This window comes from Cyprinus carpio, chromosome B4 (genome assembly GCF_018340385.1).
Source record: "Cyprinus carpio isolate SPL01 chromosome B4, ASM1834038v1, whole genome shotgun sequence".
Lineage (NCBI taxonomy): Eukaryota > Metazoa > Chordata > Actinopteri > Cypriniformes > Cyprinidae > Cyprinus > Cyprinus carpio.
Window position 1 is genome coordinate 2,859,302 of NC_056600.1, and position 18,519 is coordinate 2,877,820.

Genomic DNA, 18,519 nt, shown 5'->3' on the forward strand with positions numbered 1-18,519 from the left:
TCCATCCCCATGTACTTGACTTAAAGATTTACGCAACACAGTATTGATCAGATCATTGTGCTCATTCAGGATAGAGACCACAATTAATACGGTGGAAATTAAAACGTGACTTTTCCAGCATTCTTCCCATTTCTGCACAAAGTCTTGTTTTCATTGCATCACATATGGATCAACGATTGCAATGATTGAACCTTAACAAAATATAAGTTACGTCACGTCAATATGATGATGCACCCAATAAAATGTTTTGACATTCTTTGGTTTGAATAACAACAAAAAGCAGTTGGTCAAATGTGAATCTTCCATCTAATCCAGTTACACAAACAACAACAAAAAATGAAAATCAAAAGCTTATTCTGAGATTCTGAAATGCATCGTGTACTTTAAAAAAAAAAACAGAACCCAACATTCAGATATGCAAATGACCGGTTACAAAAAAAAATTATTTTACAAATAAATACACAATTGGATGCAGATTTCATGGCCAGATTCGATGCAGTGAGAGACTCTGAATGAATGGTGGATCTGTCAGGATCACTGGGTTTCAGGAGAGGCTGCAGTTTTCCAGTGTGTCACTGAGTCTCTTTAAAATCCCTGCACACACGCATGCAGACTGCGATCTGGACCATTACAGATTGGCCTTTCAGGTCTCCTGGAAGATATCGATTGCATGTCTGGAGCCGCACAAAACTGACAAATGCAACTGAGCTGAAATGGAAAGTTATGGTGGCATTTCTGTCTGAGCCAGACGAACGATGACACACTGAAGGCATTTCACATTCACAACCCATGAACATGTAAGGGAGACCGGGGCGAGCTGTCACACCTTTTACTCCACTGTTTTCTCAATCAGTCCATGAATACAGACTCTAAAGTCACTGCTACAAAAATCATATGAACATGTACACCATTCCGGTCTAGAAAATACAGTTAATTGAATGCATAAAGTGGGCCATGTTGTCACAATGGGAACATTCTTTTTTTTGACACTGATCTTTTCTAAAAAAAAAATAGAACAAATAGAACAAAAAAATACAAAAAAAAATCTTATAATTATATAAAACAGAACAATTTAAAAATGAGCCAAAAAAAAAAAAACAAATGTTTTAAAAATACAATGCCCCAACCTGACATTTTTGTAAAATCCTCTTGACCTGAAAGTATGGTTTCAAATCTACCTTCATTAGGAGTTAACTGGGACATTTTCCCCAGTCATCTCAATGGCAAGTGTCCCACTTTACCTGAAATCAACATATTCATCTCTTTCCTTGTAAATAAATGTGACCCTGGACCACAAGACCAGTCATAATAAGGGTACATTTTTTTTTTAAATTGAGATAAAAAAAAAAAAAACAACCATCCCTATTTTATTGACATGACAATAATATACTAGACACAACTATTTGAATATCTGGAATCTAATGTGAAAAAAAAAAAAAACCACTGATAAAATAGCATTTAAAGTTGTCCAAATGAAGTTCTAAAAAATAAAAACCATACAATAAAAATTAAGTTCTGATATACTTAGGGTAGGAAATTTACAAAATATCTTTATGGAACATGATCTTTACTTAATATCCTAATGATTTTTGGCATAAAAGAAAACCCATACAGTGTAGCTATTGCTACAAATATACCTGTGCAACTTATGACTGCTTTTGTGCTCCAGGGTCACAAATCCCAGTGTGGTTTCACAGTTCACCAAACGCCTATAACCCCAAAATAAATCAGAATTCAGAATCTGCTTTGTACTACATTTTTGAAAGCAACACGCACAGCGCCACTGCGTTCCTGCAAACGGATTTTCCACTCTGAACGTCACTGTGACAACTTGCCCCGGCCCCCCGTGCAGCCTCTGAGAGGAGATATTCCCGGTGCTTCTTCAGCCGTGATGTCTTTCAATGCAGGAAGAGCGTCCGTGCGCGGAGGGTGACACTAAAAAGCGACGTCCGTAATGCGCATCCAGCGCTTTTTACGCGCGGTAACGTACGTCGATATCGCCGCTCTCCGGCGTCCTACTGCGCGTTTCGGAGCATCTTCTGCGCGGAGACCACGAGCAGCTGCTGCTGCTTCTGCCGGCTGGACTTAACGGCCAGGATCGCCTGGCGGTTCTTGTACTGGACCATCTGCAGCGTGATCTCCGCGTTCCAGCCCTCGTCCTGCGGGCACCTGAAGTCGATCTCTCGGCCCTCGGACATCACCACCGTGAAGTACACGTACTTGCCCTTGCGCTCCACGCAGTCCACCGTCTTCATGTTGGCGAAGTGCAGCTCCTTCGCCTTGCAGGCGGTTTCGTGGTGGTGGTGGTGTTTGGATGGGTGAAGCACCAGTCCTTCCTCGGTCAGCACGCAGCGCTTCTTCTTCCACAGCTGCAGCAGACCGTCACTGCGCTTCTCCAGCGCGCCCTCCTTCAGCACCGCGCCGCCGCCGGACTCCAGCATCGCCTCCGATCGCGCATCAAACGCTCCGGGTTTTGGAGAGGGTAGGTTTGAGCTGATGGATGGAGATGGAGGTCTGCGAGGAGTGTGATGATCGGGACAGAGCGCGCACGGGGGTTTTCTCTCACGCGCGGACCGCCCACTGCACGCGCTCAACTCAGCAACATCAGCGCGCGCGCGCGCGCACACACACACACACACACACTCGAGTTCTTCACGGACTGTCTCACAAAACCCATATAAGGCAGCATTATTAGGAATCAATCTTATTCTATATTATGTAATTTAATGTGAACATTAAAAAAACATTTGGAACAATTCTATATAAAATTAATTAAATATTGCAACAGCATGTAAAATATTACGATTTTAATATAAGAATAAAAAACAAACAATTTTAGTTTAAAAACCAACTATTTGAAACATGAAAAAATATATATTTTTCAGATTTAAATAGTTAATATAGATATAAAATACTAAATGACAATACAAAGAGAATTTTAATACAAACGATGTGTGCTCATCAGGGTTATTATAAATAATGAAAACCAGAACTTAAAAAAATATTTTATTAATATTGCAGGTCAACGTCTCAATTAATGTAGCCTACTAAAATAACTAAAACCTTAAAAATAACTATGGATACTACAAATACTATAATACTACTATATAATAATAATAATAAAAAAAAAAATATATATATATATAAAAATGGAACACAATGCTATAATTATGTGAACAATGAAAATGGAAAACACAAAATAAGTTTATTAATATTTTTAATAACTATAATAGTAACTAAATGATACAATAACAGCACTGGTAATGATTAAAATAAAAATACATCTCATTTTCACAAGACTTGATGTAAAACCATTTTAATTTAACACTTTTGCATTGTTTGATTTAAATATTGCATTCTGAGTCCACAAGCCAAAAAAAAAAAAATAAAAAAATAAAAAACCCTTATGGACAAGTGCAATATATTTTTTCTCTTCCATTACAAATGTACAATGTACAAATTTTTAGCTACATTAAAGATTATATAAATCGATTACTCATTTAATCTTTTAGCTCCATCTTCTGAAGTAAGTAACAAACCCATTACATCTTTATTATAAAATGAGGTCAAAATTGATCACGAGTGGTCAAATTTAGTTCAGGCAATTTAAACTCAATATTGCCGCCTAGTGGAGTCACTGAATACTGAATACACAAACCATCATAAAACTGGTGCTTAAATTACATTTAAAGTATTAATGCTTTGGTTAAATTAATAAGCTTTACACATGAACAGAAGGAGACAGACCAAGGCTTGCACTTTTACCAATTTATTTTTCATGAATATACATCCACGTACAGTTATTGAGTACATTAGTATTTTGTAGCATGGCATTTTGCTTTGACAACAGCTGCTGAGGGGAACCAGAAAGACCCCTGCTGCTTCAGCCGCTCACCAGACACAACTAACTAACTGACCGGTGATCCGGACAGAGCCGGGCCACGAGACACAGGATACTGCGGCGGTGGGGCTTTCCAGGTGAAAATATTGCTCTATCTGCTTCAGACTTGCTGGGCTGCGCTACGAGTGAGAGGAGACGAAGACAACCTTTCCCTGAACACACACACACACGATCACACACACACACCCCTTCACAGTGATATGCCTGCCAAACAGAGGTGGTGTTTCACCACAAACATCACTCAGGGCCGAGCTCAGAAACCAACCAATCAGAGGCTAGCTAAACTGGCTCCTCCAATCAGGTTCTCTCGTTCAAAGTCTAATCCTCCAATGAGGTCGCTCGGATCGATGTAAGTGCATTCCGTGGAGCAGAGAACCCACCCAAAGAACGGCAAGCCAGCTGAAAGTTAAGCATTGGTCGAATCGACGGAAAAAAATAAACGCTACGGATACATGACGAAAATACAAAGTGCTCATTGAAAAGAAAGAAGTCATGCAGCAGAGCGCCGACTGAACGGATGTGGAATGTGCATCAGTCTCCACCGAGCTTTAAACAGCCTCCCAACCTAAAACAGCCGACATTTTCGTGGAATGTTAACCGAATGAATCTCTCCAGACGCTTCTCCTGTAAACCGGACCGTCTTTCCACAGCTGTTGTCTAAGAGCAATACAAAAGACTTGACGAGAACCCAACTAGTTTAGCGGTGAAGAAACGAGTGTCACACTCCAAAAAGGGTTTTCCTCCATTCTAACTATTTATACAGAGAAAAAGGAAAACGAAAGAAACCGGTCTAGTAAAATACTATGAGTCATGAGCCGCGGCTCCCGATAGAGGAGTTGTGTGTGGTGGTTTTTTTCTTTTTTTTCGTAACAAAAATCTTGAAACCCTTTTATTTAATTTTTCAATTATTTCTACCAAGAAAAATACAAAACATTGTAAGGCGGTAAGTAACTATGTTTGATTGAAGCCGTTACAGTGTATGGGATCCTGAAGGAGGTGGCGCTGCCATCACTGCTGTTTGCACTCCTCTGGAGGATTGGCATCTTCTGTGAAACAAACCAACAGAGCGAGCAAGAGTTACGCGTTTTGCACAGAAAATGCATTTCCATTTTGAAAACAGCTCAGGCTTTGGGTCCGTAAGTGTTTCAGCCAATCAAATCACACGGCAACAAATTAAGGGTCGTAGGGCCCTATGATTTCTGTGACAGGAGAAATTGCAGAATTTAATCAATAGTGGAATTTACAGTAACTTCATAAGGATTTTAACATTTTGTTTGATAATCACATAAACACACACAAAAAGGGTCCGCACAACCTTTAACCAGCACTTTTCAAAGTTATCAAATTATTAAAAGCTCAGGAATAATCCATTCACCCCCTAAACCCTAAACTTAAATTCTCATTTGATTACTCTTTTTAAAAAAAAAAAAAAAAAAAAAAAAAAAAAAAAATTACCGTTAGTGTTTTATAAAACATTAAAACCAGATCTCTAAATTTCTGGGGAGATTAAACATTAAATTACTATAAAATAAATAAATAGAGAATGCAGAAAAAGTTAAATCAAAAAAGAAATTCAAATAAATGATCATAAAAAAAATAAGAAATCATGATTAATTAGACTTTAATATAAATGAAGTTAATTACCATTTAGTTTAACCATTAAAACAGATCCCATTAAAATGTAAATGAAATGGGTTTCAGAACACCCTAAAATATAATTAATTGTTGTTAAATTGTATCAATTTCAGGATCAATTAGACTTAAGTACCTAAATGTATATTTCATAATGCCCAAAAAATTTGTTAAACTTAAGCTGTTAAATTGCATAAGTTTAATGTTATCAAATAATTAGACATGCTGTTCAATTACAAAAAAAAAATAAAAAAAAAATTGCATAAGGTCTTGAATGTAATTTGTCAAACTTAAGTAACTGAGGAAAGCTTCTTGATTAACTAGACATGATTTGATTAATGAAATATCATTTAACTATTTAAACAGAATCCAGAGATTAAAACAGAAGAAAAAAAAAAAAAACTATAGCAAAAAATAAAACAATGATAAGTAAAAAAAAAAAAAAAAAAAAAAAAAAAAAAAAAAAGGATTTAATAAGTTGTATAAGTTTCATTACAACTAGACAATGAACATGATTGATAAAATATAATTTAGCCATAAAACAGAATCCAGAAAAATTCAAACTGAAATAAAAGATGAATTTGGAGTGGGGAATGAAACAGATTCATAGGGCCCTAGGGATGGCACAGCAATGACTGACACTGGTTTCCACCAATGGCATGATCTTTCCACCCTCAGCGTGAAAAGACTCCAGCGGGGAACAAGTCAAACCAAGACTTCATTTGGAGAGCAAACCGGATGCTTCAACATACAGAAACGATACAGATGCTAATGGCAACACACGATGGTTAAAGAGAGGAAACAAGCACAAGTGTTAGTGGTCAGTGTGGGGAATGATGGGAAGGAATGATGGGAAGGGATTCAAACGCAACAGGAGGGTCACATTAATTCACGAGCGTTACCTACCAGGGCAGGGTTACTACAGACATCACTTATACCTAAGTGAGGAGAAATTTAGAGAGGAACTCAAATTCAGAGAGGTGCCAAAGTGCTTGAAAAGTTAACATGTTAATCATGTCTTTGCTTACAAAAGTCAGTATCTTCCTACTCTAATTCTGTTTGATTAGTCAAGTGCATGCTTTGAGTAAAGATGAGAGAGGCATGCTGAAGACAGATGTTTGTGAACTACACCGAGAAGATAAACCTGCAGTGATGCTTCAATCTCATCCAGAACAGTCAAGTATATTCTATAATATTCTCAAATCAAACCAAGGAAGTAGAGCTGAACTGAAATAAAACTGAAATTGCAAAACGCGAAGAAATTAAATGTACTTTTTCAAAGTGAAGTTTAAAAAAATAAAAAATAAAGAAATTAAGACGGCCATAAATATTAGCATTGTAGCTTTATGGTTTAAAAATATTACATTTCTTAAATGCTCATGATTATCATTATTTCTTAAATACTAAATTTAAATTTACAGTGAAATTACAATACTAATACCATTTTCATATTTATATTAAAAATAAAAATTAGTATTCCTATTATTTACATGGATAAAATATACAGAAAAGTAAATATTACTATAATAATTTCTATTATTAAACAAATTTAACATTCAATATACAATGAAAATAATTTTCCATTTTAATTTTACAGTGGAATACTAAAATAGCAATACTTTGTATTTATTTATATTTTTATTTTTTAAATTACTATTGTAATCTCACTATAAAATTAAAATTGAGCATAAGAAATAATTTATTTCTGAAAGTTAACAACGAAATATATTAGGTAATATTTTGTTTGCTTGTTTATTTTCTATATTTATATTATTATAACAATATAGCCATATTGTTTAAAAAAAAAAAAAAAAGCAACCCAACAAGCACAGCAATTCTCTAAATCACAACCATCAGAAAAAAAAAATATATATATATATTTCAACTTGATTTCTGTCCCCAAATCAAGCAGCCCTACAAATGAATGAGGTCAGTAATAATGGAGGAATATTCATTAACATTCCCACCCTGAACTTGGAGAAAGCACTGCATTACTCATCTATGCTCAGACTCAGAGAAAAATGGGAACAGGAGGATGAAAATTGACCATTAAATTGACCTCTTTAGGGGCAGCGTATATTCAGTGCTGTTGCTTTAGATGTGCTACTAGGAATGTTAGAGCAGAGAAACAAAAATACCCACAGAACCGCAGTGTAGTATTTATAAATCAGGGTCAAAGGTCTGATGTTCACAGAGAAGCTGCAAACACTGCGGTCATTTATCTACTCGTCAAAAAATGAGCTGTTCTCGTTCTCGAATGGACCAAAGATGACAGTAAGTAAAGCTGACGTTAATAAATCGTGAAAAACTGTCAGGAGAATCAGCGTTTGAGGGTGAGAGATGCATGAGTGGAGGTGACCGTATGTATTCTGTATGTTGAGATCTCAGTATCAGCCTGCCGTGAGGATCATTGATGGACGACTGAACTCTTACCTTGGGCTCATAGTCTGGATCGTTCTCCTCGTCGGCCTCCTCTTCACCCTCCTGCAAGTCACAAACACATCAGTTTACAAACACCTAGAGGAATAACACCGATATAAACAGACAAACAGAAGACAACTAACCTCATCATCAGCTTCCTCTCCCTCCTCGTCATACTAGAAAAAGCACAGAGACACAGCGGTCAGATGTTTGGAAATAAAGCATCGTCTGACTTCATGACAGAGGATGGTTCACTCACGTCATCGTCGTCATCTTCGATGGCCTCGCCGGTGAAGTATAGCACGGCCCTGGGCACGATCCGCTCGCGGATGAAGTGACCGATCTCGAAGTCTGCTGCTAACACGGCCTCCGAGTCCTCGTCCTGAACACACGGCAAAAACAAACCATCAGTCACTCATTCATAACAGTGACACTTCAAGATAACCAGCCAGAATAACATTCACCAAGCAGTTCAAAAGAACCTGCCCTGCGATTTTGAGCCAAATAAGAGCTTTAGGTTTTAACATTTGAAAGTCATTTAAAAAAAAAAAAAAAAAAAAAAAAAAAAAAAAAAAAAACTTTTACTGTTATATAAATAATAATAATAATAATAATAAGCAGTAACAATATCAAAATTAATCAAATACTTTTAGTTCCAATTCTTTGATAGTTTTTATGTGATTAAATGATTATATAAAATAATAATAGCATAAAGCACCAATCAGACATTTCACTAATTTGTTCTGCCCTTTTTTTAATGAAATAACAGTTTAATGTCAAGTAAATTCTCTCAAGTCAATTGCCCTTATTTTTGTGGCAAATTGCACAAAAACGTGTCAAAATGTTAGTTTTAGGCCCCGGTCATGCATATCGAAATTTAAATATGTATTTATTTTTGTAATGCCACCTCAGCACCAAAGCTATCTTCATGGCGAAAACAGAGTAAATAAAAGTCATACAATTACCAAGAAGCTATACAAGACTAAGATCTAAAAAGGTGATACTTTAAATACATCAGTTAAACATCTGAATAAAATTGTTGTCCGTTTATGTTAAAAAGAGTATAGTCCACCTAAATTTTGAAAAAATAAAATAAAAAGTGACAATGTGTTCATGAAGTTAATTGCTAGGAATAAAATCAGTTACTCACCAGTTCACCGCTTTCTGGAACTGTAAAAAAGAGAAAGTTTATTATCAGCAAATGCTATTCTACTAAAATAATATAAACAAGTCAACAAACTGACACATGGATAATCAGGGATGTGGTAGTTTTGAGGGGGTTTTTACCTTCAGGTGGAGAGAAGAAATTGAAGAAGGAATCATTGGGGACTGTCTTGGTGACCGTCCTCACTGTGCCACGTCCCTTATGTTTTTGTTTCTTCTTAATGGTTTTCAATGTGACGTTCTTGCCCTTAACCCAGTCGATCGTGCACCTGAAAACAGAGTCAGTCTCTGATGTAACTGATGTTGTCAAAGCTAACAGAGTGAAAGTCAGAGGTTGAGCCGTACCCTGTGCAGCCCATGATCTCTGGCCCATCGAAAGAGAAGGGATCCGACTCGTCTGGCTCAGACCTCATTTTGTAGGTCTTTGTCAAGACTGTGTTTGTGAAGAAATCGTTGGGTTCAAAGTGGAACTCTAATGTGAAACTCTGAAAAGTTGAGAACAAACTGTGAGTAAACTGTGAGATTAAGACATCAGACAGGAGACGAAGAGACGGTCAGACTCACCATTGGTTGGCCTGCATCTGAGAATTTGACTTTAATGTCTTGTAAGTGCTTAAGAATTGGTTCATCATGTTCCTGGACAGGAAAAATAAAATAAATGAAACACTTCTAAATACTACAACCAATTCCATACATTTTCTTTAATAAAAACACACACACACACACACACATAAAACACCACAAATACATTTTCGATTAGTAATATGCATCGCTAAGGACTTAATCTGGACAACTTTAAAGGTGATTTTCTCAATATTTTGATTTTTTTTGCATCCTCAGAGTCCAGATTTTCAAATAGTTGTATCTCAGCCAAATATTGTCCAATCATAACAAACCATATATCAATGGAAAGCTTATTTATTCAGATTTCAGAAACTGACACTTAAGACTAGTTTTTTTTTTTTTTTTTGGTCGATGGTCAAAAATAGGATGATGTTCAGGGGTGCGTTTCCCAAAAGTAACTATGGTCGCAAGTTCTGTCACTACCAATAGATTTCAATGGAACTAACTACCATAGTTAGCTAACGATGCTTTTGGGAAATGCACCCCTGGTCAGTCGCACTGGTGCTCCTAAATATTTTTTCATAGTTGCACGCAGTAGGTTTTTTTTTTGACTGAAATGGTCACACTGTTTGTATTAAAGTTTGGACAGTTCTAAGGAAAATGATATTAAACAAAAATGCAAGACAATAACCAGCCCAAATTAAATGATACATTAAATTGAGTGAAACCGAACACAGTTGCATCATTAAAGTTCGACAGATACAGCTTCACTATGCCTTTATCTTCAGCTAAAAAGGATGCAAGGTGCACTTTTGCACCACAAGATGGCAGCAAGGACATTTTCCAAAGAGAAATCTCCGACTGTAAATGCCCATGATGCATGACCTGCTTTTGAACACTACTACACTCACAATCACTGCCAGCGTTTGCCTGTTCTTTCCCTACCTGCAACATTTCACTGAGAAGGTCGACATTCTTGAAAACTGTGAGCCAGAACTCTGGGATTCCTTTAGGGTCTTCCTTCTCCTCGTCTTTCTTCTCTTCCTCCACTTTGGCCTTTTCCTTCATTTCCTCCTGATGAAGACAAAGACCAACAGAGGCACGCTATGACTGAACAACAGCATATTATACAGTATTATGCAAATGCAGTGGTATTTGAAGAGCATGCAGGTATGGATCACCTGTACCTGCTTACTTACTGTCAGCTCTTCCTCTTCGTCTGGTTTCCACTCACACTCCTCATCTGTGGGTTCGTATGCCGCTCTCACGATGTCACTCCGCTAAAGACAGTTTTTAAACATTCATTTGAGGCATTTCTAGAAGTTAAAACTAAACTATTTAAATATAGTGAATTCAAATATTTAAATCGACTACTCAAAAAATAAACCGATGTCGCTGTTAATCACTGTATATCAGCTGAATCTTAATGTCCAAGAAGGATTAAGGTCATAAAAATAACTGAAAAATAAAAAAAGTAGTATTACTAAGTTAAATAAACTCAAATTAATATTACTGGCCCTTCATAAACAAACAAACTCAAATTCAATAAATAAAAAACAATTAAATAAATATGAACTAAAAATATATCCACAAATATTATTACTTGTCACTCAAAATAAATAGTACAATTATAAAAAAAACACTAAACAGCAAAAACAACAATTACTAAAACTACAATAACAGCAGTGTATATATATATATATATATATATATATATATATAAGAGAGAATATATATATATATATATATATAGATAGATAGATAGAGAGAGAGAGAGAGAGAGAGGGAGGGAGAGAGAGAGAGAAAAAGAGACACACATATATAAAAATAATTCAGAATATTAACAAAAATTATAATAGTCCCTCAATTATATTAAAATATAATGCCCAAGTACTCGGTTCTTGGCCAGAATAAACCGCCACATGAGCTAGACTTTGTGCTGACACAAAAGTACACTTGTACTGTAAGACAAAGTCAGTAAACTTGTTTTAAGTTTTATTTTGAAGGAGCCCAACTTTTAATTGAGCCTCTTGGACATCACTATTCCACTGGGAGAGTGAGCGAGAGCGGCAAGAGAGGATAAACAGCTACAGCTCAGGTTTTATTTTCTGTAAGACATATCTCTGGCTGCTGTTTGTCTCTAGTGTCCTTGATTGACCACTTGGTGTTTGCTGCAGTCGGAAACGCTGAAGCAGCGGGTCAATGTAACCGTTTTAACATGCTGTACCGCCCGCCTTCTGGCACACAACATCTTAAACCGCACCTCTTCCAAGAACAAACCCACAGTTTTTCATTTTTGGAGGAAAGATGGGCAGCAGAAATGCATTGGTTTTTAAATCTCACCTTGTCGAAGAGAGGCTGATACAAAGCTGCGTATTTTCGCTCCAGTTCGTGCACTTCTTCGTAGAACTTTGCTTCGATGTGAGCGCATTTGACCTGGAGGTTCTTAAGGGCGTTAACGCGTCTCTTCACCACCTTCGGTAAGCTGCGCAGACACCACAAACAACGTCACATGGTGCACATGACACACTGCTGATGATTCACGAATGACTCAGGATTATCGTTTTGTATGGATGAGTAAAAAGAGATGCTTGACATTTGGTTGGCACCTTCCAGAAAGGAATCAGGGAACAGGATCGGGCCAAAATTAGAAACATTTAATTCAGTCGGTGTAGGCAAAGTAGGGAAATTAGATGCAGCCAATGGGAAACAAGGGAGCTATTTGAAGTTGTGCTCTGCGTGGGCACGTACCTCTCCATGTACCCTGACGGAGATCCCACGAGCCCATCCAACCTCTCCTGCAGCGCCGCAAGAATCTGAGGGTTCTGCATCATCTGCATCGTCAGCTGACGTGCTAAAACCAGAGCGAACACAACCATCACCTGACAGTCACAGCAGGAAACCATTACAAATCACACTCAGCATCACAGAAGCACCAAAGAATAACGAAGGGCAGATACTGATATTTATATTATTCAATCAATAACATAATCATGCCAGTAAAGTACAATTTAAATTTAAATTGAATCATGTTTACATACAATATTGACAGCTCGCATACAAACTTAAAAGAAAAGTAGGTAACACATTAAGGTGTCCTTGTTACACACGTTACATGTACTTACTATTATAATAACAATAAGTTATGCATGATTACATGCAAGTAACCCTAAGCCGAACCCTAACCATATAGAAAGTACATGTAGTTAATTAATATTACTCAGTACTTTTTAATGTAAAAAAAACTAACAATGACACCTTAAAATAGTGTATCTGAAAAATAAATATCCAATGTAATAAAAAAAAGAAAATTAGGTGCCAATTAATAAAAGAAATCAAAAAAAGAAAAGAAAAATGTGAAAATAAATAAAAAAAAAAGAAAAAAAAAAAAAAAAACAATGTAAAAATTAATTGGAAAAAAAAAATAAATATTAAATCTATTAAAAAAAAAAAACTTCCACAACCCTGTAATATGTCTCTCAGATCTAGGGCACCTTCTTCACCAAGGGTCAAAAAAAGATGCTCTTTTCATCCCAAAAATAAACAGTAGCAAACAGAGACGAGGTCAGCGGGACTGAAGCTGTGTTTAATGAGTGAGCGTGCATCCAATGCATGTATTATTTAGTATCAAACCTTCTAATACTCATGGTCTTGCCCAATGGTTCGGTCCAATTGCTAAACACAGCCAAGGTCACTGAGGTTACAGACTGATATCATGTTACCCAACACGAAAAATGCCAGCGCAAACGTGTGCATGGCCTTTTCCTCATGAATGTCAGCAATAAGAATCCCTGACAGACGCCATTTACTCTTCCTCCACAGCAGCCTAGCAAAGAAAACCAGAACAAAGGGACTCCAGATGATAAAAACACACTATGGAGGGAGTGATGGGAAATCTGATTCATTTATGCCATTGGGAGCTTATAGTTCCAAGTATCAGAAGTCACTGCAACTTATGACACAAACCTGGGGTGGTTGTGATGATTTGCAATGCAAATAGCAAAAGTTGACTGATCAACCCATCCTCTCGAATAGGAGCAATAAGCAGTGGTTTACACACATTATTACCAGTTAATCAGCACAAATAGTTGCTTTGCTGAACTATCACTTATTGTAAAAATCGACAGCAATAGTTTTTCATTACTCAGTGATACGCAAGCACAGCTAACGCAGGATACCTTGTTTTATAGTTTTTCAAATGTTTCTGTGTTCCTACAAATAACATTTATGAAGTAGTTATGTGCAAAAGAAATTTAAGCTAGCTAAAATACATACACATCTAGATTGTGAGCACAGTAGACATTCTTAAGAGACAGTGAGTTGATTGTCCAAAAAAAATAAATAAAAAAAGTATATTGATGAAGCTTAGTTCATTTTTGTTTTTTAATTTATTCAAACTACAAAGTATTCTCATGATTAAGTCATTAGTGTTAAAGTTCATCACTATTTCACATTAAATGGAAGGTTTTCATTTATATTTTGGCTATTCGCTAGCAGCCATATTTTCTGATTTTAGTATCAGCAAAACCAACTACTGGTCAACCTCTTGTTCACACAGGATATGAAGTGGGGGGGGGGGATGCATGAAATAGCCAAAGGTCATACCTTTACTGTTGTCTTCCCCAGTTTCCTCTTCCTCCACCTCTTCAACATCCTCCATATCTGCTGGGTCCATTTCAGCCTGGTCTTTACTGTAAAAACACACGATCAGGGATTAAACATTTACCCAACTAGCTTTGTGGGTCTTACGTTTCCGTTCCATCAATGTTAATGTGACTAAGAGACCTGAGAGAGCTAAAGCGACTAAGAGAGGTCCTATCGTGAGCAATCACCATTTCCTACTTGAAGATAAGAGCTCTGCATAGAAAATTTGCACAGCATTTTCTCTTAGAGTATGTTTATCAGCATGCATTTAAACGTTTATCTTCAGCATTAAAATTTAAGCAGGATCTGAAGCACTGAGCAAATCCAATAGTCATATCTTGGCTGAAATCAACATGCAGGTGCGTGTGAAATAGCATCACATCTACGGCACACAGGAAGTTCCTGTGGTGAGCAACAGGTGTATTGCTCACGTCACAGAAGTGTCGAGTGAGTGAACCCCAGGTTGTAGAGTTGCAAACACGTGTTTGGCATAGCATAGACGCTTGGAGTACCACGCAAAGCGTGAAAGCATGCAGACAATGTGTTGCTGGCCCTAGACAGTCTCCAACAGGCAGGGACGAGGTTAAGACTGGATGGGGTTTAGATGTGTGAGAGCTAATCAAAAATCACCAAAAGAGAGGTGTTTATGCACCATTTCCCACACAAACAACAGGCATAAAGGGATTTAAGCTGGGAATGTGAAGGGCCGTCAATACAATAAGCTTTCAAACTGGGAAATGAGATGACAGAGTAAGAAATAAAAGCTCTTTAATAGGCAAACAAACACTTACTTGTCAAGATCTGCCATGTTGTTTCACCGTTTTGTTTCCTAGAGGGAAGAAACACAAAGGAAAAATGTTAATGCTGTCCATTATGTTCAACAGCCTCAAGCTAAATTCGGTCGCTGATGGCCTTGTAGACTGTATTAGGATGACTCAGGCAGCCAATATGCACAACTTTAACTATTTAGATGCATAATGGAAGCATCCAGATGCATCAAAATGTCCAATGGTGGTGCAAATGTATTGAAACGAATGCACGCTGCCATCCTCGTGATGGAAAACTTCAGTGGTAGAGATTCAACCCCTGGGGGTTTATGGGATAGATTAGCTCTAAACATCAAAGGTGTGAACCACTATCTTCGGCTCTGAATCTGACTGGATCCATTTGTCAGGGCCCGACCTGCATATGAGCCAACTCCAACGCACAGTCGGATCAAACACGGGCTCAGACGCCTACATCCATACCTCCAGCGGCAAGAGCGAGCAACTTCATTCATTCGTGAGCTGATTGCTACAGACAGAATGTTCTCAGCCTACTCTGCTCTTCGCCTGTAGAAGATCAATAACATGAAGACCTGACACCACCCTGGCAGCATCCATTCTTGACAGATTTGAAGCTTAATCTCTTCCTCTTTCTGTCTGTGTCAAGATCAGACAGCTGAAACCTGTCAGTACAGACACATAAGAGAGTTTCCCAAACCACGGCAGCAACGGATCACCTTACTTCACAACAAGACGTCACAACACCGGGACAAAGTTCCTGGCACATTTCCTCCACACTCCCATTCTTCAGCACTGAAAGCAAGTCTTTAAACCTTACAAAATCTAGCCAACCTGAGAGCAAAGGTTCAACGCACTTGTTAAAACCTCTTTAGGCTTCCCAAACCGTATGACCAACACATTTCCAAGACTCCGCCATGATCCACTCCAGTCAGTCGTGACTTAGCTCGCACTCAATAGCAATTTCAGGTCTACGATGTGGACTAGAAACGCACGACTTTCACACCTAAAAACCACAACTTTACAAATTCATTGGTTTTTCAGGACCGTGAGAAGCCCATCTTGTTACAAATTCATGCACAATCTTAAAAGGAAGCAGAAGTGAATAAAAACAAAAACTAGAGATTGATATAAAATCTGTTTGATTGATATTTTTCAGATATTTACATTTTTCAATTTCAATCTTTCTCAATTTCAACCCTGGGAAAAAATAACAATATCTCTGTGATAAAACACAATGTTTTAAATTATGCCTTTCCGTCACAGAAATGACTGGAAGGGGTGAAAATTTTTCAACAAAATTACTAATATAATAATATATTTACTACTTATCATAATAAATAATAATAATTATTATTATTATTATTGCGTTATCAGGTAAATAATTTATGTCCTTTTAAATATACATAGATTTTGTGTTTATTATTTACATGACTATTTTACACATTTACAATCTTATTAATAATAAATGCAAAAAAAAAAAATATCACCCCATCTTAAAAAGAAAAAACAATCAACAATAGAAACACAAGACTCACAAAAATAAGGCAGTCAGAAATATACAGTAAAATAAATATTAGATAAAATATGGTGATACTGACTGACTTCAATTACACAGCATTATTCTACTCATTAAGAGCCTCTGGCAACCCACCACCAGCCACATTTCATACAGATGTGACGAACTAAACTAACCAACTCTGTCTGGCATTCCTGAAGCTACTAACTCTTAAACTGGGTTAATGATCTTGGGTTTAATCCACGGGTCAGTGCAGTGGTCAGTTCCCACCAGGCCACATCACCACGTGTTTCCTCCACCGGCTAAAGCTGCTAGCAACACAGCATCTTTATAACCAACCCATCTCAACTAGAGAAGACTGATAACGCTAACTCACCAAAGCGCCACGGATCGAAGCTTATTAGAAAAACGTCAGATTTTAAACTAGCATGACCAACTAACGTTACAGACATCAGCTCATTTCATCCTAATAATGACGAGCATGTGCCATATTTACATCCCCACGTCCAATTCTCATTAAAATAAATAGATTAATTAGTCAAATAAACCGGATATTTCCATTTTCAGACAAGGTGATCAGACCACCCCCTCCTCCCCAAAAAAATAAAATAAATAAATAAAATTAAAAAAAAAAAAAATCACTTACCCGCCCGATCAGACCAACTTATCATCATCATCATCATCCTCCCAACATGAGAAAATACGCTCAAGACAACATTTCCTACTACTGTAACCGAGCAAAACAAACATTTAAACATTAAAACCCCAGTTTGGTTTGTCCGTTTAACGGTTAAACCTGAATTTATTCGATATTTAAAAGACGAACAGCCATTTTCATCTCCATCATGGAGGAGTCCGTCTCAATGGCTGCTGACTGACGGACTTCGCGCCTAGGTCGCGAGCTAACGTAAACATCTCGATTCGTGTTAAACCGCGACTCGAGTACTAATTTATCTTCTAGAATGAACAAAAAGAGGTTTATGAGCGGTCCCTCGGCGGTATGTGCTCTTACCGAGAGCCCGATGTGCAGAGGTCTGTCTGAGGCGGTGCTGCTGCGCAGTGAACAGCGCGAGACTCCCGCTCTGATGGCGCTAAAAGGGAAAGAGATCCCGCCGCGTGCGCTCATATACATCTGGCGTCACCACGTAACACAGTTCGCGCTTTTACTAATCCCACTACGGCGAAGGTGAGACTCATGAATATTAATTACGTACCGTGATGTTCGGGCTCTAGCGCTATTCTCATTGGACGTTGGCACGCAAGAGTCTCGCACGTTAGCTAATTAATATTCATGAGCATAGCCTTGGCCATAGTAGGATTTGGAAATATGCTACTAGGACAGCGGCGAGCGCGAAGGGAGGGGCTGCCGGAAATGGTTTAGGGGGAAAAGCCATTGTTCCAGAGCGGGCTGGGGTGGAGGTTCCCGCCAAAGCGTTTGCCACGAAATATTATAAAACTAAAATATCTATCTATCTATCTATCTATCTATCTATCTATCTATCTATCTAGTCTGACAAAATAAACGTGGAAACATTTTGTTGAAACTAATTCTGTGAAATTTTGATAACACTTCTTCTTGGTAGGCAATATATCAAATTTGTAAGATATTAAATAGAGTTATTGTTCCGTGTGCTTAGAAGAAACACGACTGGAATGCAAGAAACCTGGAGCAAAAACTACTCATCTTAGAAATTAAGGTTGTTTTGCACTTAATGGCACTGATTTTACTTAGAAAAACTAAAAATACATGGCAGAAAGCGCAGTATTAAACTGAATATTAATAAGCCTTGATCTTTTCAAATAGCAGTTTATTAGAAGGTTTTGGTTTTGAGTTTCTATAAACCCTGAAGACCTCTGACTTGTCCTCATTGAGCCGCAGCGGTTTCTGACAA

General features: G+C 37.4%; 2 protein-coding genes across 4 annotated transcripts; both read right to left on the reverse strand.

Annotated features, from left to right (window-relative positions):
- Window positions 1-1,553: 1,553 nt before the first annotated feature.
- On the reverse strand, window positions 1,554-2,666 carry phlda1 (pleckstrin homology-like domain, family A, member 1). The gene has a single exon (XM_019089183.2). It carries the CDS (start codon window positions 2,439-2,441, stop codon window positions 2,016-2,018), a length of 426 nt encoding a protein of 141 aa, XP_018944728.2. The 5' UTR covers window positions 2,442-2,666; the 3' UTR covers window positions 1,554-2,015.
- A 1,087-nt stretch (window positions 2,667-3,753) lies between these two features.
- On the reverse strand, window positions 3,754-17,782 carry nap1l1 (nucleosome assembly protein 1-like 1). Of its 3 annotated transcripts, XM_042721613.1 has the most exons (16): window positions 17,640-17,782; window positions 15,118-15,155; window positions 14,288-14,373; window positions 12,434-12,536; window positions 12,026-12,167; window positions 10,870-10,962; window positions 10,628-10,756; window positions 9,683-9,754; window positions 9,464-9,603; window positions 9,242-9,387; window positions 9,105-9,124; window positions 8,214-8,336; window positions 8,098-8,130; window positions 7,967-8,017; window positions 6,440-6,471; window positions 3,754-4,947 (listed from the first exon to the last, which is right to left on the reverse strand). In XM_042721613.1, the coding sequence occupies exons 2-15, from the start codon at window positions 15,132-15,134 to the stop codon at window positions 6,466-6,468; spliced, it is 1,161 nt and encodes a 386-aa protein (XP_042577547.1). In that variant the 5' UTR covers window positions 15,135-15,155; window positions 17,640-17,782; the 3' UTR covers window positions 3,754-4,947; window positions 6,440-6,465. The 3 variants fall into 3 exon arrangements, with proteins under 3 accessions (XP_042577547.1, XP_018944725.2, XP_018944726.2); XM_019089180.2 differs by lacking the exon at window positions 6,440-6,471; XM_019089181.2 differs by lacking the exon at window positions 6,440-6,471 and having other exon boundaries at window positions 10,882-10,962; window positions 17,640-17,781.
- Between the last annotated feature and the right edge of the window lie 737 nt (window positions 17,783-18,519).